Source organism: Zalophus californianus, chromosome 3 (assembly GCF_009762305.2).
Source record: "Zalophus californianus isolate mZalCal1 chromosome 3, mZalCal1.pri.v2, whole genome shotgun sequence".
In the NCBI taxonomy this organism is placed as follows: Eukaryota; Metazoa; Chordata; class Mammalia; order Carnivora; family Otariidae; genus Zalophus; species Zalophus californianus.
Window position 1 is genome coordinate 161,679,346 of NC_045597.1, and position 17,421 is coordinate 161,696,766.

Consider the following 17,421-nt stretch of genomic DNA (forward strand, 5'->3'; position numbering starts at 1 on the left):
CGGTATTGGGCTCCCTGCTCCATGGGAAGCTTTCTTCTCCCTCTCCCACTCCCTCTGCTTGTGTTCCCTCTTTTGCTGTGTCTCTCTCCGTGAAATGGATAAATAAAATCTTAAAAAACAACAACAGCAACAGTGTAGGGATGCCTGGGTGGCTCAGTCAGTTAAGCGTCTGCCTTTGGCTCAGGTCATGATCTCAGGGTCCTGGGATCAAGCCCCACATCAGGCTCCCTGCTCAGCGGGATGTCTGCTTCTCCCTCTGCCTGCCGCTCCCCCTGCTTGTGCTCTCTCACTCTCTCTGTCAAATAAATAAATAAAATCTTGAAAAAAATTGTCTCTAAGGGAATCTTTAAATTGGCCTGTTTTACATCTCTTATGGCAATTTTGAAACAAAACTTCAATACATGCTCATCATTAAATTCTCTGAAGGGGCTTTTTTTTAACTATTGAGGTTCAGATATCAAACACACATAAATATTGTTGTAGTAATAGACATGATTAATTTTTTTCCCTTAATGATACTGATATTGTGTGTGTTGTGTGTATTTTACATTCTGTCTCACTCTGATTAGTACGTTATAGCGGCAACAATATTAGGAGCGTATGAGAGAAAAAGTTCTGCGCAAAGACTACAAAGTAGCTCACGCTAGGTCCTTGACATGTCACGCTATTAAAATGGTAACCATTAATTACATTTATGTGGCAGGAAGGGACGGGGAAGCGGGAAGAAGAGAGGGAGAGAAGAAGATATTTCAGGCAAACTCTTCTCTCCCCACTATTGGGTAACATCATTACCTGTATAGTAAAAACAACACTGGTGCTCACTAGATCATTTTTGAATCAATGAATGAATGACTACGCCTCTGGGACTATTAGATACCGTACACTATTGCTTGAAGGCATCTTCCTATTCTATGATTCCTTGGTTTCTTTACTAAAAGTTGGCTAGCTTGCAAATTTATTTTAAAGTCTGAGAAGCAAAATGCTTCCAGATGAAAGGCAGGGAGAAAATACTCCTCAACCCGTCCACTTTAGCACCCGGGAAGCCTAATAAATATCATGATCATTTACACACGGATAAGCAATGGAAATTCATCAAAGCTGTGTACAATAAGAGCACTAATTCGCGCCTGGAAGAAGAACTTTGTGCCGAAATTGATTCCAGCCACAATCAGCTGTCCTGTTTTCAGTTGTGCACAGAAGAATGCAGGCGGCCACCTTTCCGATGTGATTTCTCGCACTGATCAGGAAAAACTGCTGAAGTCATGAGGCTGCTCCACTCAGAGCCCTCATGTGAGTCATACGAAAGCTCGAGCCCTGCTGACCTCTGGCAAAAAGGTTGTGAACGAGGACAGGAGAGGCAGAGGGGAGAGGTTCAAGTGCGGGTTTTCTCCTTGAACCTAGAAGATTATGGGTCAAGAGCTGTGTACGAAGACTCTCCAGCCTGGAAGGCGCTGCCATCACTGTTGGGAGGGAGATGATGCACACAGCTGCCAGAGGACAGTGCCTGAGCCTGAGCCGGAGGAGGCTGCGACCGAGGTATTTGTCTCGCAGGAGCATCTTCCTCTGTTGATAAACTAAGGAGTTCAGAGTCTCCGTTTCTGAAGCAGGGTCGGATTTTTCTGTGGTAGGTCTAAACCAATAAAAGGAAAATCCTATTAAAGTCACAGAGAATTTATGGCTGTTGTTATCAAATTTGTGGATGTTCTTGTAAACCAAAAGGGAAAAACAATCGTGTGCTTTGGGCTGCACAACACTCAGTTGACTTAAAGTTGAGAAAGTAGTTATTTTCTTGTAATCTCCGAAGTATTAAATGACAGAGCTGAGCCTCATCAAAGCAAGCTGCAGTATTGGTATGCTATGGATTCAAAATCTTGATGATTAGCTTGTGATTGTTAGCAATGACATATGAGAAAATCATTCCCCAAAAAAGATAAATTAAGAGGACATGAGAAAAAAAAAAAAAGGACGAGTTAAACAGAAAAATTGGAAACCATCCATCAAAGAGATTTAGGCTAACCGAAATGTTTAGGACATATTTTTTTAAGTGAAGAAAAAATGGAGAGTTTCTGCAGTTGATATCATCATGGTCTTTTTTAAGGATCTGGCTTTCAGGAAAGGACTTGCTTTTTGGGGTGTAGGAGGCTTAGAAAACATCTGAAGAGTGACAATCAGACAAATGAAGAAAAAATAGTTTCTGTCAGCCACTGAGTCTTGACTTTGCATACATTTTATTCCTGTACTTTCCTTTTTCTCTAGCTGACAGACCTAAAAGAAGCATCATGTTCCATGACTTCATTTCACCCCAGGGGACTTCAGGCTGTCCGTGCCCGGAAGTTCAAGAGTAAAAGGTCACGGAGTAACAGTGATTCTTTTCAGGAAGAGGATCTGAGGCAGGGTTTTCAGTGGGTGAGTGAACAGCTGATGTGGATGAAGAAGAATTTAATATGCGCTTGTCTAGGGAGGTTGGCCCTTCCTTCTAGGGCAGTTATGGAGAGGGCCTTTCCAAGTATACTCTGGCAATGCTGTCTAATTTCTGTGGGGGAAAAAAAGTCAACCTTAAAAAAAAAGTGCTCTTTCTTTCTCTCCCACCTCTCACCCCTCCCCATTCCGCTCAAGCAGAGGAAGAGCCTCCCTTTTGGGGCAGCCTCATCTTACTTGAACTTGGAGAAGCTGGGTGAAGGTTCTTATGCTACAGTTTACAAGGGGATTAGCAGGTGAGTGACTCATAACTGGGAGAGATTCTGCAGATGAGGATCTCACTCCACTGATTCGAAATTATAGAGCCGGGGGACACGGGGCAGAAGTTCGGGACCGGTGCAAGACATCATAGGCAACAGGGAGAGACATGATGATTTAAAGAGCCTTGCAAGAAAAACGAATTTCTCTTGCCCCGATTAAAATCAGCCCACTGAGATGTTTATCAGCTTTTCCTCTCTTTTATTCAATTCAAAGTAGAATCTTTCTACTATGTACCGAAGGAACAAGTACTACTTTTCACAAGTGCAGTCTCTAAAGGGTTTTTCATCTCTCTCCCTAAAACACAATGACAGAGGTTTGCAAAGAGAACCTTGAGTTTGCGCCTTCATTCTTGCTTTACCTTCTTAGAGGAAACTGAAGTTGGTTTCTACAAAGCATGATATATGCAAAAAATGATTAGCCCTGGGGTTTGTACACTTGCAAAACATACAAAATGGCTGGAGAATAAAAATAATGCTAATCCAGAAGGCACGGGCCCATTTTGGCTAATGAAGTTTGTTAAACATAAGTGAATTTCATTGCCTTAGTCAAGATGGGACAGTCAGAGGTTTGATTTCTTTAATTTATGTTACTCCAGTGGAGAAAAATAATGGCTCAACAGTGGTTAAGTGTTCATTTAAAAAATGTAATATAAATACTGCAAGACTATTTATTATTTATCCTAGTAATCATGTTATTATTTTTACACGGTAAAACAGGATTTTAGGCAACGATCATTTTAAATATATTATTTAATTGAATTCCACAGACTATCTTAGGAACTAAGAATATAAAATATTTCCTTCAAGGGACTCACCTGAGCAATAGGATAAAAAACACATTAGAAATATTTGTTTAGGGGCGCCTGGGTGGCTCAGTTGGTTAAGCATCTGCCTTCAGCTCAGGTCATGATCTTAGGGTCCTGGGATCAAGCCCCCTGTCGGGCTCTCTGCTCAGAGGGCAGTCTGCTTCTCCCTCTCACTCTCCCTCTGTCCTCTCCCTCTCTCTCTCTCAAATAAATAAACAAAATCTTAAAAACAAAAAAATACTTGTTTAAGTGCATAGAAATATATGTACAAGTATATTCATTGCAGCAAGATTGTAATAGAAAAAGTAAAAACCTGGTCACCTCACTAATGGAGGATGGGCTAAATAATCACCGTGCAGTGAAATAGTGTGCAGCCATCTAAAGTAAGAGGTAGACGTACTGATATGAAAAGATGTCCAACATTTTAAAAGACAAAAGCAAGTTTAGAATAATATAAACCCTATATTCTCATTGAAAAAAAAATTCCAATGTACCATGCATGTATAAGTTTATATATGCATAGGAGTCTGGAAAAATGCACAAGATTATGAAAAGTAGTTATTTCTAGTGGTTGAAACTGTGGTGGGGAAAGAGAAATTACTCAAACTCTTTATTCCTTACCACAAAGGCATTACATTTATCATTTAAAAATAAGTTTAAAAATGTCATAGAGATAGATGCCAAATAAATTCAACATCAGTTCCTAGTTTTTAAAACTCTGAGCAAAATAGGAATAGAATGATAATTCCTCATTATGATGTAGAATATTTCAAATCATCAATCCACGTACTTTTTTTGTTAAATACTTAGAGACATCCCGTTAAGTTAGAGATAGGGTGAGAATGCTCATTATCCTTTACTGTTAAAGATTATCATAAAAATTCTAGTCAATGCAATGACAAAAAAAGACTGAATATCATTTTTGTGGATTACAGAATTGCCTCCTCTGAGGGAGGGAAGGGAATCATCTAAGAAACCAGTAGAAGCAGTAAGCTAGAACAGTAAGGTGATCAGTTACAACATTAAAATACACTTATCAAAAGTCATCTTATGTATTAGCAATAACCATTTAATAGAAAATATAGTAAGGGAAGTGACTCTTAAATATCAACCACAAAAATCATTAGTATCAAAAAATGGGCTAAGATTTACTAAGGGACATTCGACCTGAGAATTAGCCAGATAGGCATTCACTCATTCTACTGATATTTATTAAGCACCTACTATGCGCCAGGCACTGTTTCAGCCAATAAAGAGTCATTGGAGAACAAAGGAGACAAAATTCTCTACTCTTAGGAGTGTACATACTAGTCAGGGTAAGATAGGCAATAAACAAATTAATGAAAGACTGAGTCTGTCAAAGAGTGAAAAGTGCTTGGGAAAAAAATAAAACAGGGGCGCGTGGGTGGCTCAGTTGTTAAGCGTCTACCTCTGGCTCAGGTCATGATCCCAGGGTCCGGGGATCGAGCCCTGCATCAGACTCCCTGCTCAGGGAAAAGACTGCTTCTCCCTCTCCCACTCCCGCTGCTTGTGTTCCCTCTCTCGCTGTCTCTCTCTCTGTCAAATAAATAAATAAAATCTTAAGAATAAATCAATAAATAAACCAGTGAAGTGGGATAGGAGCGCCAGGGTGGGGTGGTAGGACTATTTTAACTAGCGGGCTGAGAAGGGAACACTTGAACACAGACTCTGACAAAGGTGAGGCGCAAGCCCTGAGCATGAGCGGTGGGAGAGAGCCTCACGCAGAGGGTGTAGCCAGTAACAACTCCCTGAGGCAGGAATGGGCAGAACATTGGAGGGGAGGGTAGAAGAGCTGCAATTGCAGTAGGTTAGGTGTATAAGGTCTGGTGGATTATTCCAGAGACCCTTGTCAAGTACAGAATATTTGGGTTAGAAAATCTAATAGTGCAAAGATGTCAATGATTCTTTAATTTCAAGTTTTATTATCTTATAAATGTGTTGAAAAGCTACAATACTAGTGTAGTATAAGGAAAGTGTAGTATAAAAAAATCAGATCAAGGAAATAGTGTAATGTAAGAAATAGTGTAGTATAGTGTAGTACAAGAAAAGACAGATCAAAGAAATGATTTTTTTTAAGTCCAGAATAGTCACAAACCCAAGTATTAGTAAGATCTAATATATATATAATCATGGTAACCTGTCAAATCATCAGGGAAAAGAAGATACATGATATGAATTCCTAGTAGATTAAAGAGGTAAATTAAAAAGAAAAGATAAGAACTAGAAGAATAGGGCACCTGGGTGGCTCAGTCCTTAAGCGTCTGCTTTCGGCTCAGGTCATGATCCAGGGTCCTGGGATCGAGTCCCACATCGGGCTCCTTGCTCAGTGAGGAGCCTGCTTCTCCCTCTCCCTCTGCTGCTCCTCCTGCTTGTGCTCTCTCTCTCTCTGACAAATAAATAAATAAAAATCTTAAAAAAAAAAAAGAACTAGAAGAATAGGTAAAGGAATTCTATCTCACCTTTGGGCTGGAAAGATTTATCTATACATAATACTGAAGTCAGAACCCTTAGGAGAAGATTAGAAGCATCCATGGTGCCCCATCTACACATGTATGTTCTAAGGAGCCCTAGTTCTGAGAGACCTTACTAGATGTTTCATTGAAACACTTACCATTGTCAAATCATTGCAGGGAACCCTAAAACAAAAGTAAAAATGTGATTCTTTATTATAAGTGCTCTCAGCATCTTTAAAATGTTAATGTATACCACAACTGTCTAAGAAAGATTAAGAAAATTTTTAAAGCATAAAGCATTTTCTAAACATATTTGACCAAAAAACTGTTTTGGGGGATGAGGAGAATGTCACAGAGGTATGCTCTGAGTAAAACATTTTGGAAAATACTGAACTTCATAAAAATTTTAAAGACATGTGAAAGCAGACAAAATAAACTGGTAAGAAGTATATGCAAAACATTTCAATAAAATGGTGGGCAAGTGGGCAAATCACAAAAGAACAGAAAAGACCAATAAACTTAAGAAAATTCAGGTCCACAATTAGTTAAAGAAATAGAAATTAGAATGTGATAATCCTTTTTAGGCAAATTAAATAGGCAAAAAAAAAATGAAGATAGAAGTATGACCCCAAAAAACAAACCCCATATTTATGGGGATATGTCAAAGGGACACAGGAGCCAATTGAAAGGGCTCCCAAAGGATAAAGCTGGAAAAATTTGAGTAACAAAATAAACTAATATTGGATTATAACCCCAAGTGTGAAATAAATATCTATGAGTCTACACTGCTATGAATAAATGGCTCAGTAAATTAATAAATGAGAGAGAAGAGACAAATTTCCTGTGCAGAAGAATTTCAAATAATTTATGTAAATAACTGAAGGAAGTGGAGCATAAATCCCCACACCTTAAGTGTGGGTTACTCATGGTAACATTCTTCCAAAAGTACACTGTGGAAAGGGACTAGGGGAAGAATAATCACAGTGAAGAAACCTCACTACCTCAACTGGTGATTAAGGCCAATATCAAAAGTCATAAATTCTGACAATAGTCTGTACCCTTAGTATGATGTGATGAAATGGCACTTTATCTTCTCAAAAACCATAACCCCAGTCTAATCATAAAAAAAAAATTAGAAATGTTCCCATAGAGAGGTATCCTACAAAATTCTTTACCAGTACTCCTCAAAAACTGTCAAGGTCATCAAAAACAAGGAAAGTCTGGGACTCTGTCACAGCCAAGAGGAGCCTAAAGAGACATGACAACTATATGTAATGTGGTATCTTTGATGGGATCCTGAAAGAGAGAAAGGACATTAGGTAAAAACTAAAGAAATCCTGATAGTCATACTGCAATATATAAATGTATCAAAGCAATACATTGTATACCTTTAACCTCCAAATGCTGTATGTCGATTACAACTCAATTTAAAAAAAAAAAGACTAAGATAAATTGATTGATTTCTTAAATGTATACATATCTACTGTGATATCTACTTTAAAAGAGATAAAAAGAAAGCATTTTGAAATCAAATTGGAAAACCATAACAAACTTATAAGTGCTGTAGAAAAAGAAAAAAAGGAATTTTCTAACAGCAAATAAAATTTTTTAAACTTAAAAATCCTCTATAATCCATCACTCTAGCACAGCAATTGCGTATTCACACAAATTATTTAAAGTCACAAACATGGTATGCTTGCTATTTTGTATTCTATTGTTCATTTTATCATGAATATTTTCTACTTTCTACATGTCTCTGGATTTAAGCTTTTGTCATGAATTCAAAGTATTCTATCATATTGATGTACCACACATTTTTTAATTGTTCTAATGTTGATCATTTCAGCTATTTCTACTTTGTTCTATTATAACATAGTAGAGAATATCTTACATGCATTTGGAATTTTAAAAATCATTATTAAATAAGTTTATTGTAAAAAATTCCTGGGTCTGGTACTTTTATGGCTTTTCCTGTGTATTATCATGTTGCACTACTCCCAAACTTTACCAATGTACAATGCAACCCATAATAAGTTATACAATTTTACTGCAAAAAACTAAAGAATTCTCAATAAACTATAAGCTTTAGTTAATAATAATGTATCCATATTGGCTCATTAATTATAACAAATGTATCATACTAATATATTAACAATGGAAGAAACTGGATGAGGGATATATGAGAGCTCTCTGTATGATCATCTCAATTTTTATGTAAATCTAAAACTGCTCTAAAAAATGAAAAAACACAAGAAAACAAAATCCTGCCCAGTGTTGGCAAGAAAGTGCTGGAATGGCCAGTCAGTGGTGTGAACACTCTGTGGCATAATTTGGGAACATGCGTTCAAAACAATAAAAACTTGTGCACAGCATACCCTGACTTATCAATTCCAACTCTACCCTAAGAAAAGAATAGGGGCTGTGTGAAAAGATTGAGCTACAAACATGACCGTGACTATATTTTTATAATGGCCCAAAGAAACAATGTAAAAGCATTTGGAGGTGGCTAAGCATAAACACACTGTAGTATATTTATGTGATGAAATATCTCATTATTAAATATCACATAGTACAAGAATGAGTAAAAGAGGAGAGCCTGGGTGGGGTCTCAGGGTCGTTCATTCAAGCCCCAGTTTTAAAAAAAAAATCAAGAAGGCAGTATAGTGAAAATAGATCATTAAAAATACAATTTATTAACCTTTTACATGAACTATTTAAAATAAAATGATGATGGGATTGCTATCCATTTTAGCAAAAACAAACAAACAAATGTCGCTTCCCTTTTATTTTCTTCCCTTTTAACTGCTTTATCTTCCCCTCTTTATGGAACACATACTATATGCACTAATGAGCATCTTCCTTCCGCTCAGGTCATGATCCCAGGGTCCTGGGATCGAGCCCCCCAGCTGAGCAGGAAGCCTGCTTCTCCCTCTCCCACTCCCCCTGCTTGTATTCCCTCTCTCGCTGTCTCTCTCTGTCAAATAAATAAATAAAATCTTTAAAAAAAAAAAGAATGAATAAAAGAAAAATTAGTTGGAGGAAAAGCAGGTTACTAATAACATGATATGAATCCCACTGTATTAAAAATAATATATTTAGGGGCGCCTGGGTGGCTCAGTCAGTTGAGCTTCTGCCTTCAGCTCTGGTCATGATCCCAGGGTCCTGGGTTCCAGCCCCGCATCAGGCTCCCTGCTTGGTGGGGAGCCTGCTTCTCGCTCTCCTGCGCTCTCTCTCTCTCTCTCTCTCAAATAAATAAATGAAATCTTTAAGAAAAATAATATATTTATCTTTGTATGAAAATCTCGGTTCTCCAGGACTTCACTAACATCGGTGAACAAAATGATGAATAAGGGGAGAGCAGGAGGAGATAAAGAGAAAGAGGTAATAGTAGGGCTGGGCAGATCAGGGGGCACCGAGATGGTTGTAAGAATTTGGCTTTCATTCAGAGTGAAAGGTGAAGGTAACAGTGGGTTTTGAGCAGAGAAGTGATTTGTTCTGACCTTCCCTTAAGAAGGATGCCCTGGGCTACTCTGTTGACAATAGACAGTAGGGGAACAGACGTGCGAGTAGAGAAACTGTTAGGAGGTCACTACAACAATTCAGATGGAAAATAAGGATGGCTTAAAGTGCACAAATGGAAATGAAAGGACATGATACATCGATATATTATGAGGATGGATTTGGTGGGGGGAGGGGCAGGGTTCTGTGCTTTGCAGTGTTCTATCACTTTGGTAAAAAGAAAAAATATTTTGGTATACATACATATGACTTTTTAAAACTGTTTATTTCGAGAACATTGTGGATTCATATGCTGGAATATATTTGGAAGGAAAAACTGCTTTTGTTACACTTTGTTACACTGTCCTTAGTATAAACTGCTGCTATGAACTGCTGTGAACCATCTCAATAAATGTGTGCCCCTCCCACCCCGACTCTTCTAGGATAAATGGACAACTAGTGGCTCTAAAAGTCATCAGCATGAATGCAGAGGAAGGAGTCCCATTTACAGCTATTCGGGAAGGTAAGAACCAAGAGATCTGTTTTACAAGTCCTCCATTTGGTAAAAAAATCCATTGAGTCTATCCATTCAGCATTTGGCTTTTGATATTTCTAGAAGTAATATTATAATTGCAACTGTATTCTTCCTAATGGTTTTCAGAGTATATTTATACTATCATTTTATTATTTATTCTTGAGGAAATTAAGATTCAAAACCACTTATTAGTTGCCCAAGACTATGAACTCAATGTGTATTCACTAAATACCCTCTATGTGTTTGGTCCCATCCTAAAGTGCTAAGGCTATAACCATATAACCCCAGACAAATCCATATAGAAGAGAAAAAATAATACACCCACACAAATTCTCAGTAAGTAATTTACCTGGAAATCATAAGTTGTTTAGATAGCATTTAAGAAACTGTTTGGGAAGGCATGAATTTTTAGTGTTGTCTCTGCATGCAAGTAGGTGAGGCATCTGGTGTCAGACGGACTTGGGTTTGAATCCTAAATCTACCAATTACTATGGTGTGACCGTGGGTAGATTAGTTTACCTGTTTTAGACCCCATTTATTGCAGAAAGAGGATAATAGTACCTCTTCTATTGAGTTGGTATGAGAATATGTATCTAAAGCACTTACCACATTTTCAGAGTTCAACAAATATTGGCTATAATTATTCCATTCTTGTTTCTTTCCTTTAATGATGTCTTGTTCACTATCAGGATAACTAATAATTTATAATATAAAAATCAAGAAGGGGGCATCTGGGTGGCTCAGTCAGCTAAGCATCTGACTCTTGATTTTGGCTTGGGTCTTAATCTCAGGGTCATTCATTCAAGCCCCAGGTTTAAAAAAAAAAATCAAGAAGGCAATATAGTGAAAATAAATCATTAAAAATACAATTTATTAACCTTTTACATGAACTATTTAAAATAAAATGATGATAGGATTGCTATCCATTTTAGCAAAAACAAACAAATGTCACTTCCCTTTTATTTTCTTCCCTTTTAACTGCTTTACCTTCCCCTCTTTATGGAACACATACTATATGCACAGCATTTTGCTGGGCCTTGTTAAGGATGAGAAGAAAAAGCCCTGATTTGGCTCTGTATCATTTTTAGTTTTAACAGAGCAGATGATTCAAGTTACAAGTGTTATAATGGAGGTTAAAAAAAAAAAAAGATGTAAACTAAGATGAGAACCAGTGAGTCTCAGTGTGGCTAATGGAGTCAGTAGATTTTGAACCAAGCTTGGAAGGATGGGTTATGCAAAGAGGCATGGAAAAAGCAATTTAGAAAATGAGTTTATAACTGAATTTGATGCCATTTTCAAAAGTCTTTTATAGCCCCTGGGAAATATGTCATTTTGAATTTGAGTAGAGGGGCCAAATGGCTGTCAGGTTAGGTGGGGATTCATCCTGGTAGGATCAGGTGCATTCTGGAGGAAAGCAAGATTTTAAGTGTTTAATATAATGGAAGCTGCATTTACTAATGTACCTATTAGTGGTCCTCATGAAAGTGTGATCAGATTTAGAAAGAGATGTGTGGATAGGTTGAATAGTATTTCTGAACATAATAGAAATCCCCAGGTCACCAATATAATGGGAGAGTCTCTGGCCCAGCTTCACTGCATTTTCATGGTGTTGCCTTTGTGCGTTCGAGTTTGCCTATTACTTCAGGCCTGCCGCGCTCAGATTTTTGCCCACAGCCAAGTTTTTCAGGTTGACATTTGACTTAGCAATGAAAAATTTTTGCCAGTTTTGCTAACAGATGGCTCTCAGCATGGTTCAGAAAAGCTGGATCTGTATTGTTCTGTATGGTAGATGTTTCTTTTATTGCATATTTACTGAGGAATTGACTCTCCCTCCCAGGTGTTTGCAATTACATTTAGTATTCAACTGTGGACTTTCTGGGTTGTTTTATGGACTTACCTTACTGAACGCTTTGCTTGTATATTAAAAACCGCAAGAGGATTTTTGACACATTGGTGGTTGTTAGGCATCCATTTTCCAACAATGAATGTTTCTTTTTCCATCACTGAAAAAGCTGGGAGCCCTTGTTAGAGAAGCCTTCTCCCCTCAAGAAGAGATGAGGCCTCATTTGAAAACTTTGGCACTGTCCCATTTTTCCTGTAAGAACTTTAAGGATGTGAGACTAGGGAGACAGGAGGTTAAATGAGAAGGGATGGAAGGCAAAATAAGAACAGCTGGAGTTCATTAGTTAAAATCCAGGGTCACTAGCTAAAAAGGCAACCGAAAGCCACATGCAGAAAAACTGAACAAGTAATGGAGATTTTTTTAAGAAAGGCCTTGAAGCAGGAATTACTTTTCCTGAACAGTTTGGCTGCTCTGATGGGATATCAGCCAAAGAATTACTGAGTAGGATTTTACCACATGGATTGTCTCTCTCTATATAAGTAGAATACATATGGTGGTTCATTAATCTGGTCATTTGGAGAACTATTTGATCTTAACATGTAATATGATGAAATTAGCAAAAGTATGAACAACACTAAGGGAAACATATCTTAATACATGTGCCAGATACTTTTCATGTGTTACCTCTTTCAATCCTTTTAACAACCTTTGGAGATGGATGCTATTATTATTCCAATGGATAGCCGCGATTCAAACCAAATCTCCCCGATTCAAAAATCTATACACTCTCTATGAATATTCTACAGATATTCTACAAATATTTTTTGAGCACCTACTATGGCTAGGCACTCGGATGGCTGCTGGATACATAGTAGTGCACAAAATAGACACGTTCCCTGCCCTCATTCCTTTGCTAATTAAAAAGATTAGCTGCCTTCATAACCACCTGAAAAAAATCTTCCCTAATTGGCTCTAGAATTATATTTTAACTGTTTATTTTTACAACTAGGAGAAAATACTTTCATTTGAACGGGTGAATATTTTCAGCTTTTATTATTATTATTTTTAAAGATTTTATTTATTTATTTGAGAGAGAGAGAATGAGAGATAGAGAGCACGAGAGGGAAGAGGGTCAGAGGGAGAAGCAGACTCCCTGCTGAGCAGGGAGCCCGATGCGGGACTCGATCCAGGGACTCCAGGATCATGACCTGAGCCGAAGGCAGTCGTTCAACCAACTGAGCCACCCAGGTGCCCATATTTTCAGCTTTTATATAAGAATACATTCCCTAGTTTTACAAAACTGTGTATCATTACCTTAATAATGTGCATTATTTTAAATATCTTTCAAAAAAACAGACTTTTGGTTCAAACCCAGGACTTTCAGACCCTTAACATCATTTGTTTAGGAAGCAATCATATAATTAAATTTTTTTTGAAGACTAGACATATGTCATAATCTTTTCTCCCCCTGCCCCTCATTATCTTTTTTTTTTTTAAACACATCAACTCTAGGAGGTAAAGTATGTTATTTTTGTTGTGCAGATGAAGGAATCTGAGCCTCAGAGAGGTTAACTTGTCTGAGGCCTCAGAACTAGTAATCAGAATAGTTAGGTATTAGAATCCATTTTGCTCTCATCCTACTTTATTATGATAAATTTAGAAATCCATAACTCAAGCATTTCTCCTCTAGCAAAAGTAAAAATAAAAATAGAAATCTGTTTTTATGATACATTTTGTATAAATGTTAAGCAAAATGCAGAAGAAATATTTTAAAGGAAATAATATTGTATGTTTGTCAATTCTGATTCTATCCTGTACTTTATAGCCCCAGTAATTTCAGTGTTTAAATTAGAAACAGTTTTAGCTGAGGATCTTTTAAGATCATTCTCTAATAGAAAACATTACAAAGTAATTATTCCCAGTCCATACATGAGAAAACTGAGCCAAAAATAGACTAAGGAACCTCCCCAAGGTCATACAGTGAGGTAGAGGATACGATCAGAGATAAGAATGCTGACTTGCCTGTTACTACAAATAGACTGCAGGAGGCCTGGTTGACAAGATAGTCCTCCATTGGATACAATCAAATCACATCACAGACATAGCATATTTTCATATGCATAGTTACATTTTTATAAAACAAAATGATGTCAGGATAATGATATGGGATCAGATGACAATTGCAAAGAAATCAGATGACTACTCATCTAACATTTGTCTTAGCATTTAACATTATCTAGATTTCTTTTCTTGGAATGAATAACTTGACTCATTTACTTGATTTGTGACACCCGGGCCAAAAGAAATGTAACATCAGGAACCACAAACTCTTTTTAATTCAATGTCCAGTGGAGGTTGGGGGTGGAAAGTGACTCCATTATTAACTCCTACATAAATTCAATTACAACAGTTTGGTCTTCACTAATTTACAAGCACTTACTGAGCACCACATGCCAAGCATATGCCAGCTGCTAGAGATAAAAACACAGGGACAGGGACAGTCCAGACCTTCAAAAGTTTACAGCCAGCCAGCCATTCACTACATACAGCTGTGCCGTAGGACTTTGAGAGCCAGCCTTGCTCTTCCTTGTCATCGTCATCTTTCACATAAACTAAAACAGAACACAGTAGAGTAACATTAAAATGTCATGACCCACTGCACTTGGAAAGCACCAGTGTTCCTAAAACTTTACTAAGCCAAAACCCCAATGAAATTTAACAAAACCAAGAAACTGAATATTCTCATATCATTGCAAGATGAAAATAATTTTTAAAATTATTAAATATCTTACATATATGAGAATCAAACTAAATGCCATTTAATGTTCAACCAGTTGGTCTTACTATGTTGGACATTTAAAAGAAAGAAAGAAATACTTTGCATTTTTAAAGTGAACTGAATAGGGGTGCCTGGGTGGCTCAGTCATTAAGCACCTGCCTTCAGCTCAGGTCATGATCCCAGGGTCCTGGGATGGGGCCCCGCATCGGACTCCCTGCTCTGTGGGAAGCCTGCTTCTCCCTCTCCCACTCCCCCTGCTTGTGTTCCCTCTCTCACTGTGTCTCTTCCTGTCAAATAAATAAATAAAATCTTTAAAAAAATAAAATTACATTAAATGAACTGAATAATGTTCAGTTGTGATCTGATCTTTGGGATTAAGTTGTTTTCTTCAGATTTTCTCCTTGGCTTTCTGAGTGTTCCCATACCAAGTTAATATATGCAGAATTCCTACAACAATGCCTGGCATGTGGTAAATGCTCAATGAGGTATCATCATCATTGCCATGATCACCGAAGTATTTTGGAAGCACTCAAAGAAATTCCATTGTGATTCCACTTGTCTGGAGCTTTAAAGACTCCCCAATTTATCTGTGTGTCTTTTCTTTGAAGAAAAACAAAGATAGGTATACTTAGAATATGTGAATTAAAAAACAATAATTTTACAGGAATCAGAATGCTCTGATTTTAGGATCTTTCCCCTTCTCAGTCAGCTTTTGTATCCTTCAGCTTGTTAGCCTGCAGAACACACCATATCCTACTGTGAAGTTTATGAGGCAGCCTTGAAACAAGAAGAAAGACCTTTTCGTCTTGGGTTTGAGACCCACACATCTGAGGCTGTAAGCACTTTAGATTCCTTTGGTAGATGGACCCGACAGTATATCAATACCATGAGATAAATGCTTTAAGCATCATCTACTCTTTCATGTAAATTGCCTATTATTACTCACCAAAAGTCACAGTGTCCATACAAGTATTTTGATAGTTCTGGAGTGCTAAAAATGCAGTCGGGTCGACATGGCAATAACACTCATAACATTTATAATGTAATGAGGAAGACAACGAAAAGAAAGTGTCTCTCACAGAAACACCTTATGCCAACCAATTATAGGTATAGAAATATTAGGTGATTAGTGACACTATATAATATTCTATATCACTAGAGATATAGCAACAAGCAAAAAAGACAGAAGTCTTTGCTTAAGGGTGGAGATAGAATATTAACAAATAAACGTATCATAGGTTAGGGGTAGTAAGTGGTAAGTGCTATGGAGAAGAACAAAAGCAGGGCACAGAGACAGAAGATCATTAGTGTAGGTCATAGGTGAGGAGGCTGCTATTTCATTGAAAAGGGTCACGGAAGCTCAGACTTTATGTGTGTGGTTTGAGCGGAGACCTATAGGAAGCGAGGGAGAAAACATGCAGGGAATGAGATAAAGGGGTTATAAGCAGAGACAAGGACAAGTGTAAGACTCAGGGAGGAAATGTGTTTGGAAGTGTCCAAAGAACACCTAAGAGGCCAGCATGCTAGAGCCAAGTGAGCAAGGACAGGAGTGTGAGCTGATGAGGGCAAGGAGGTAATGCGGGCTGGACGGGCCATTGTGAGGCCTTTGGGTCTTACTCTGAGTGAGATGAGAGACCACTGGAGAGTTTGGAACCAAGAGAGACTTCCATCTGAGGAGGACCACAGCGGCTGGCTGTTCTGTGCACAACAGACTGCAGGTAGGGAAGGAGGAGGCAGGGAGAGACTAGCTAGAAGGGATGTGTACTGATTCAGTCAAGATAGGAGAATGGCTTGGCCCAGGATGGTAGCAGAGAATTGACAAGAAGCGGGGGGACTCTGTACATGTTTGGAATGTATTGCCAACAGATTGGCTGAATTGGATAAGGGTGTGAGAAAAAGAATTGAGAGGAGTGTAAAAAGATTTCTGCAAAGAAATTGTGAATTGAAAATAAGACTAATAATATAAATATAAGTGCACAATACAGATTGTAAAACTGACACTTTTTCTACCCCTATAAAATAGAAATTACCAAGAAAACTATATAAAATTTTTATACCCACTGTTAGCCGTGAGCCTCATCCTAAGTAGATATTATTCCTTGAGCTTTTTAGCAAATGAGAGTATGAAGCCATCATGATTAAGAAAACATGCCACCATGATTTTAGAAAATAAGCATCACAAGGGGCGCCTGGGTGGCTCAGTCAGTTAAGCATCTGACTCTTAGTTTTGGCTCAAGTCATGATCTCAGGGTGGTGAGATCAAGCCCCACTTTGGGCTACACACCGAGCAGGGAGTCTGCTTGAGATTCTCTCTCTCTCTCTCTCTCTCCCTCTGCCCCTCCCTGCCCAAATAAATAAATAAATTTTTAAAAGAAAAAAAATGAGCATCATGAGTTTTTAATATCAAACTTAAGTAAGAATAAAATTGTATTATAAATAAAATATCTTAACAATATTCTTAGCAATTGCAGCTTTACCATATCTGTTAAAATCTAGTTTTGGTGTGTGCTTTGTAATGCCTGAATGCATGTGTGTGTGTGTGTGTGTGTGTGTGTGTGTGTGTGTGTGTGTGTGTCTGTGTGTCTGTGTACAGGGAGAGAAAATGAACATAATTCATAAATAAAAATATACCCAAAAGTCAGCATTCTCAACTGATGGTCAGAGTCATTGTTATAAATATGGAAGGTGCTGAAAACTCTAGCAGGAACAAATCATAAACAAAATTTAAAGATATTAACCTGGGAATGG

At 37.7% G+C, this 17,421-nt stretch overlaps 1 protein-coding gene across 2 annotated transcripts in view; it reads left to right on the plus strand.

The window, feature by feature from the left end:
• Positions 1-1,407: 1,407 nt before the first annotated feature.
• CDK15 (cyclin dependent kinase 15) overlaps positions 1,408-17,421 on the plus strand; it is a 78,168-nt gene continuing 62,154 nt past the window's right edge. The window contains exons 1-4 of one of the 2 annotated variants that reach the window (XM_027590802.1): positions 1,408-1,536; positions 2,257-2,406; positions 2,617-2,714; positions 9,960-10,039. In XM_027590802.1, the coding sequence (XP_027446603.1) occupies positions 1,408-1,536; positions 2,257-2,406; positions 2,617-2,714; positions 9,960-10,039 (457 nt within the window). The remainder of the gene's footprint in view (positions 1,537-2,256; positions 2,407-2,616; positions 2,715-9,959; positions 10,040-17,421) is intronic. The other variant, XM_027590803.1, reaches the window with a different exon arrangement.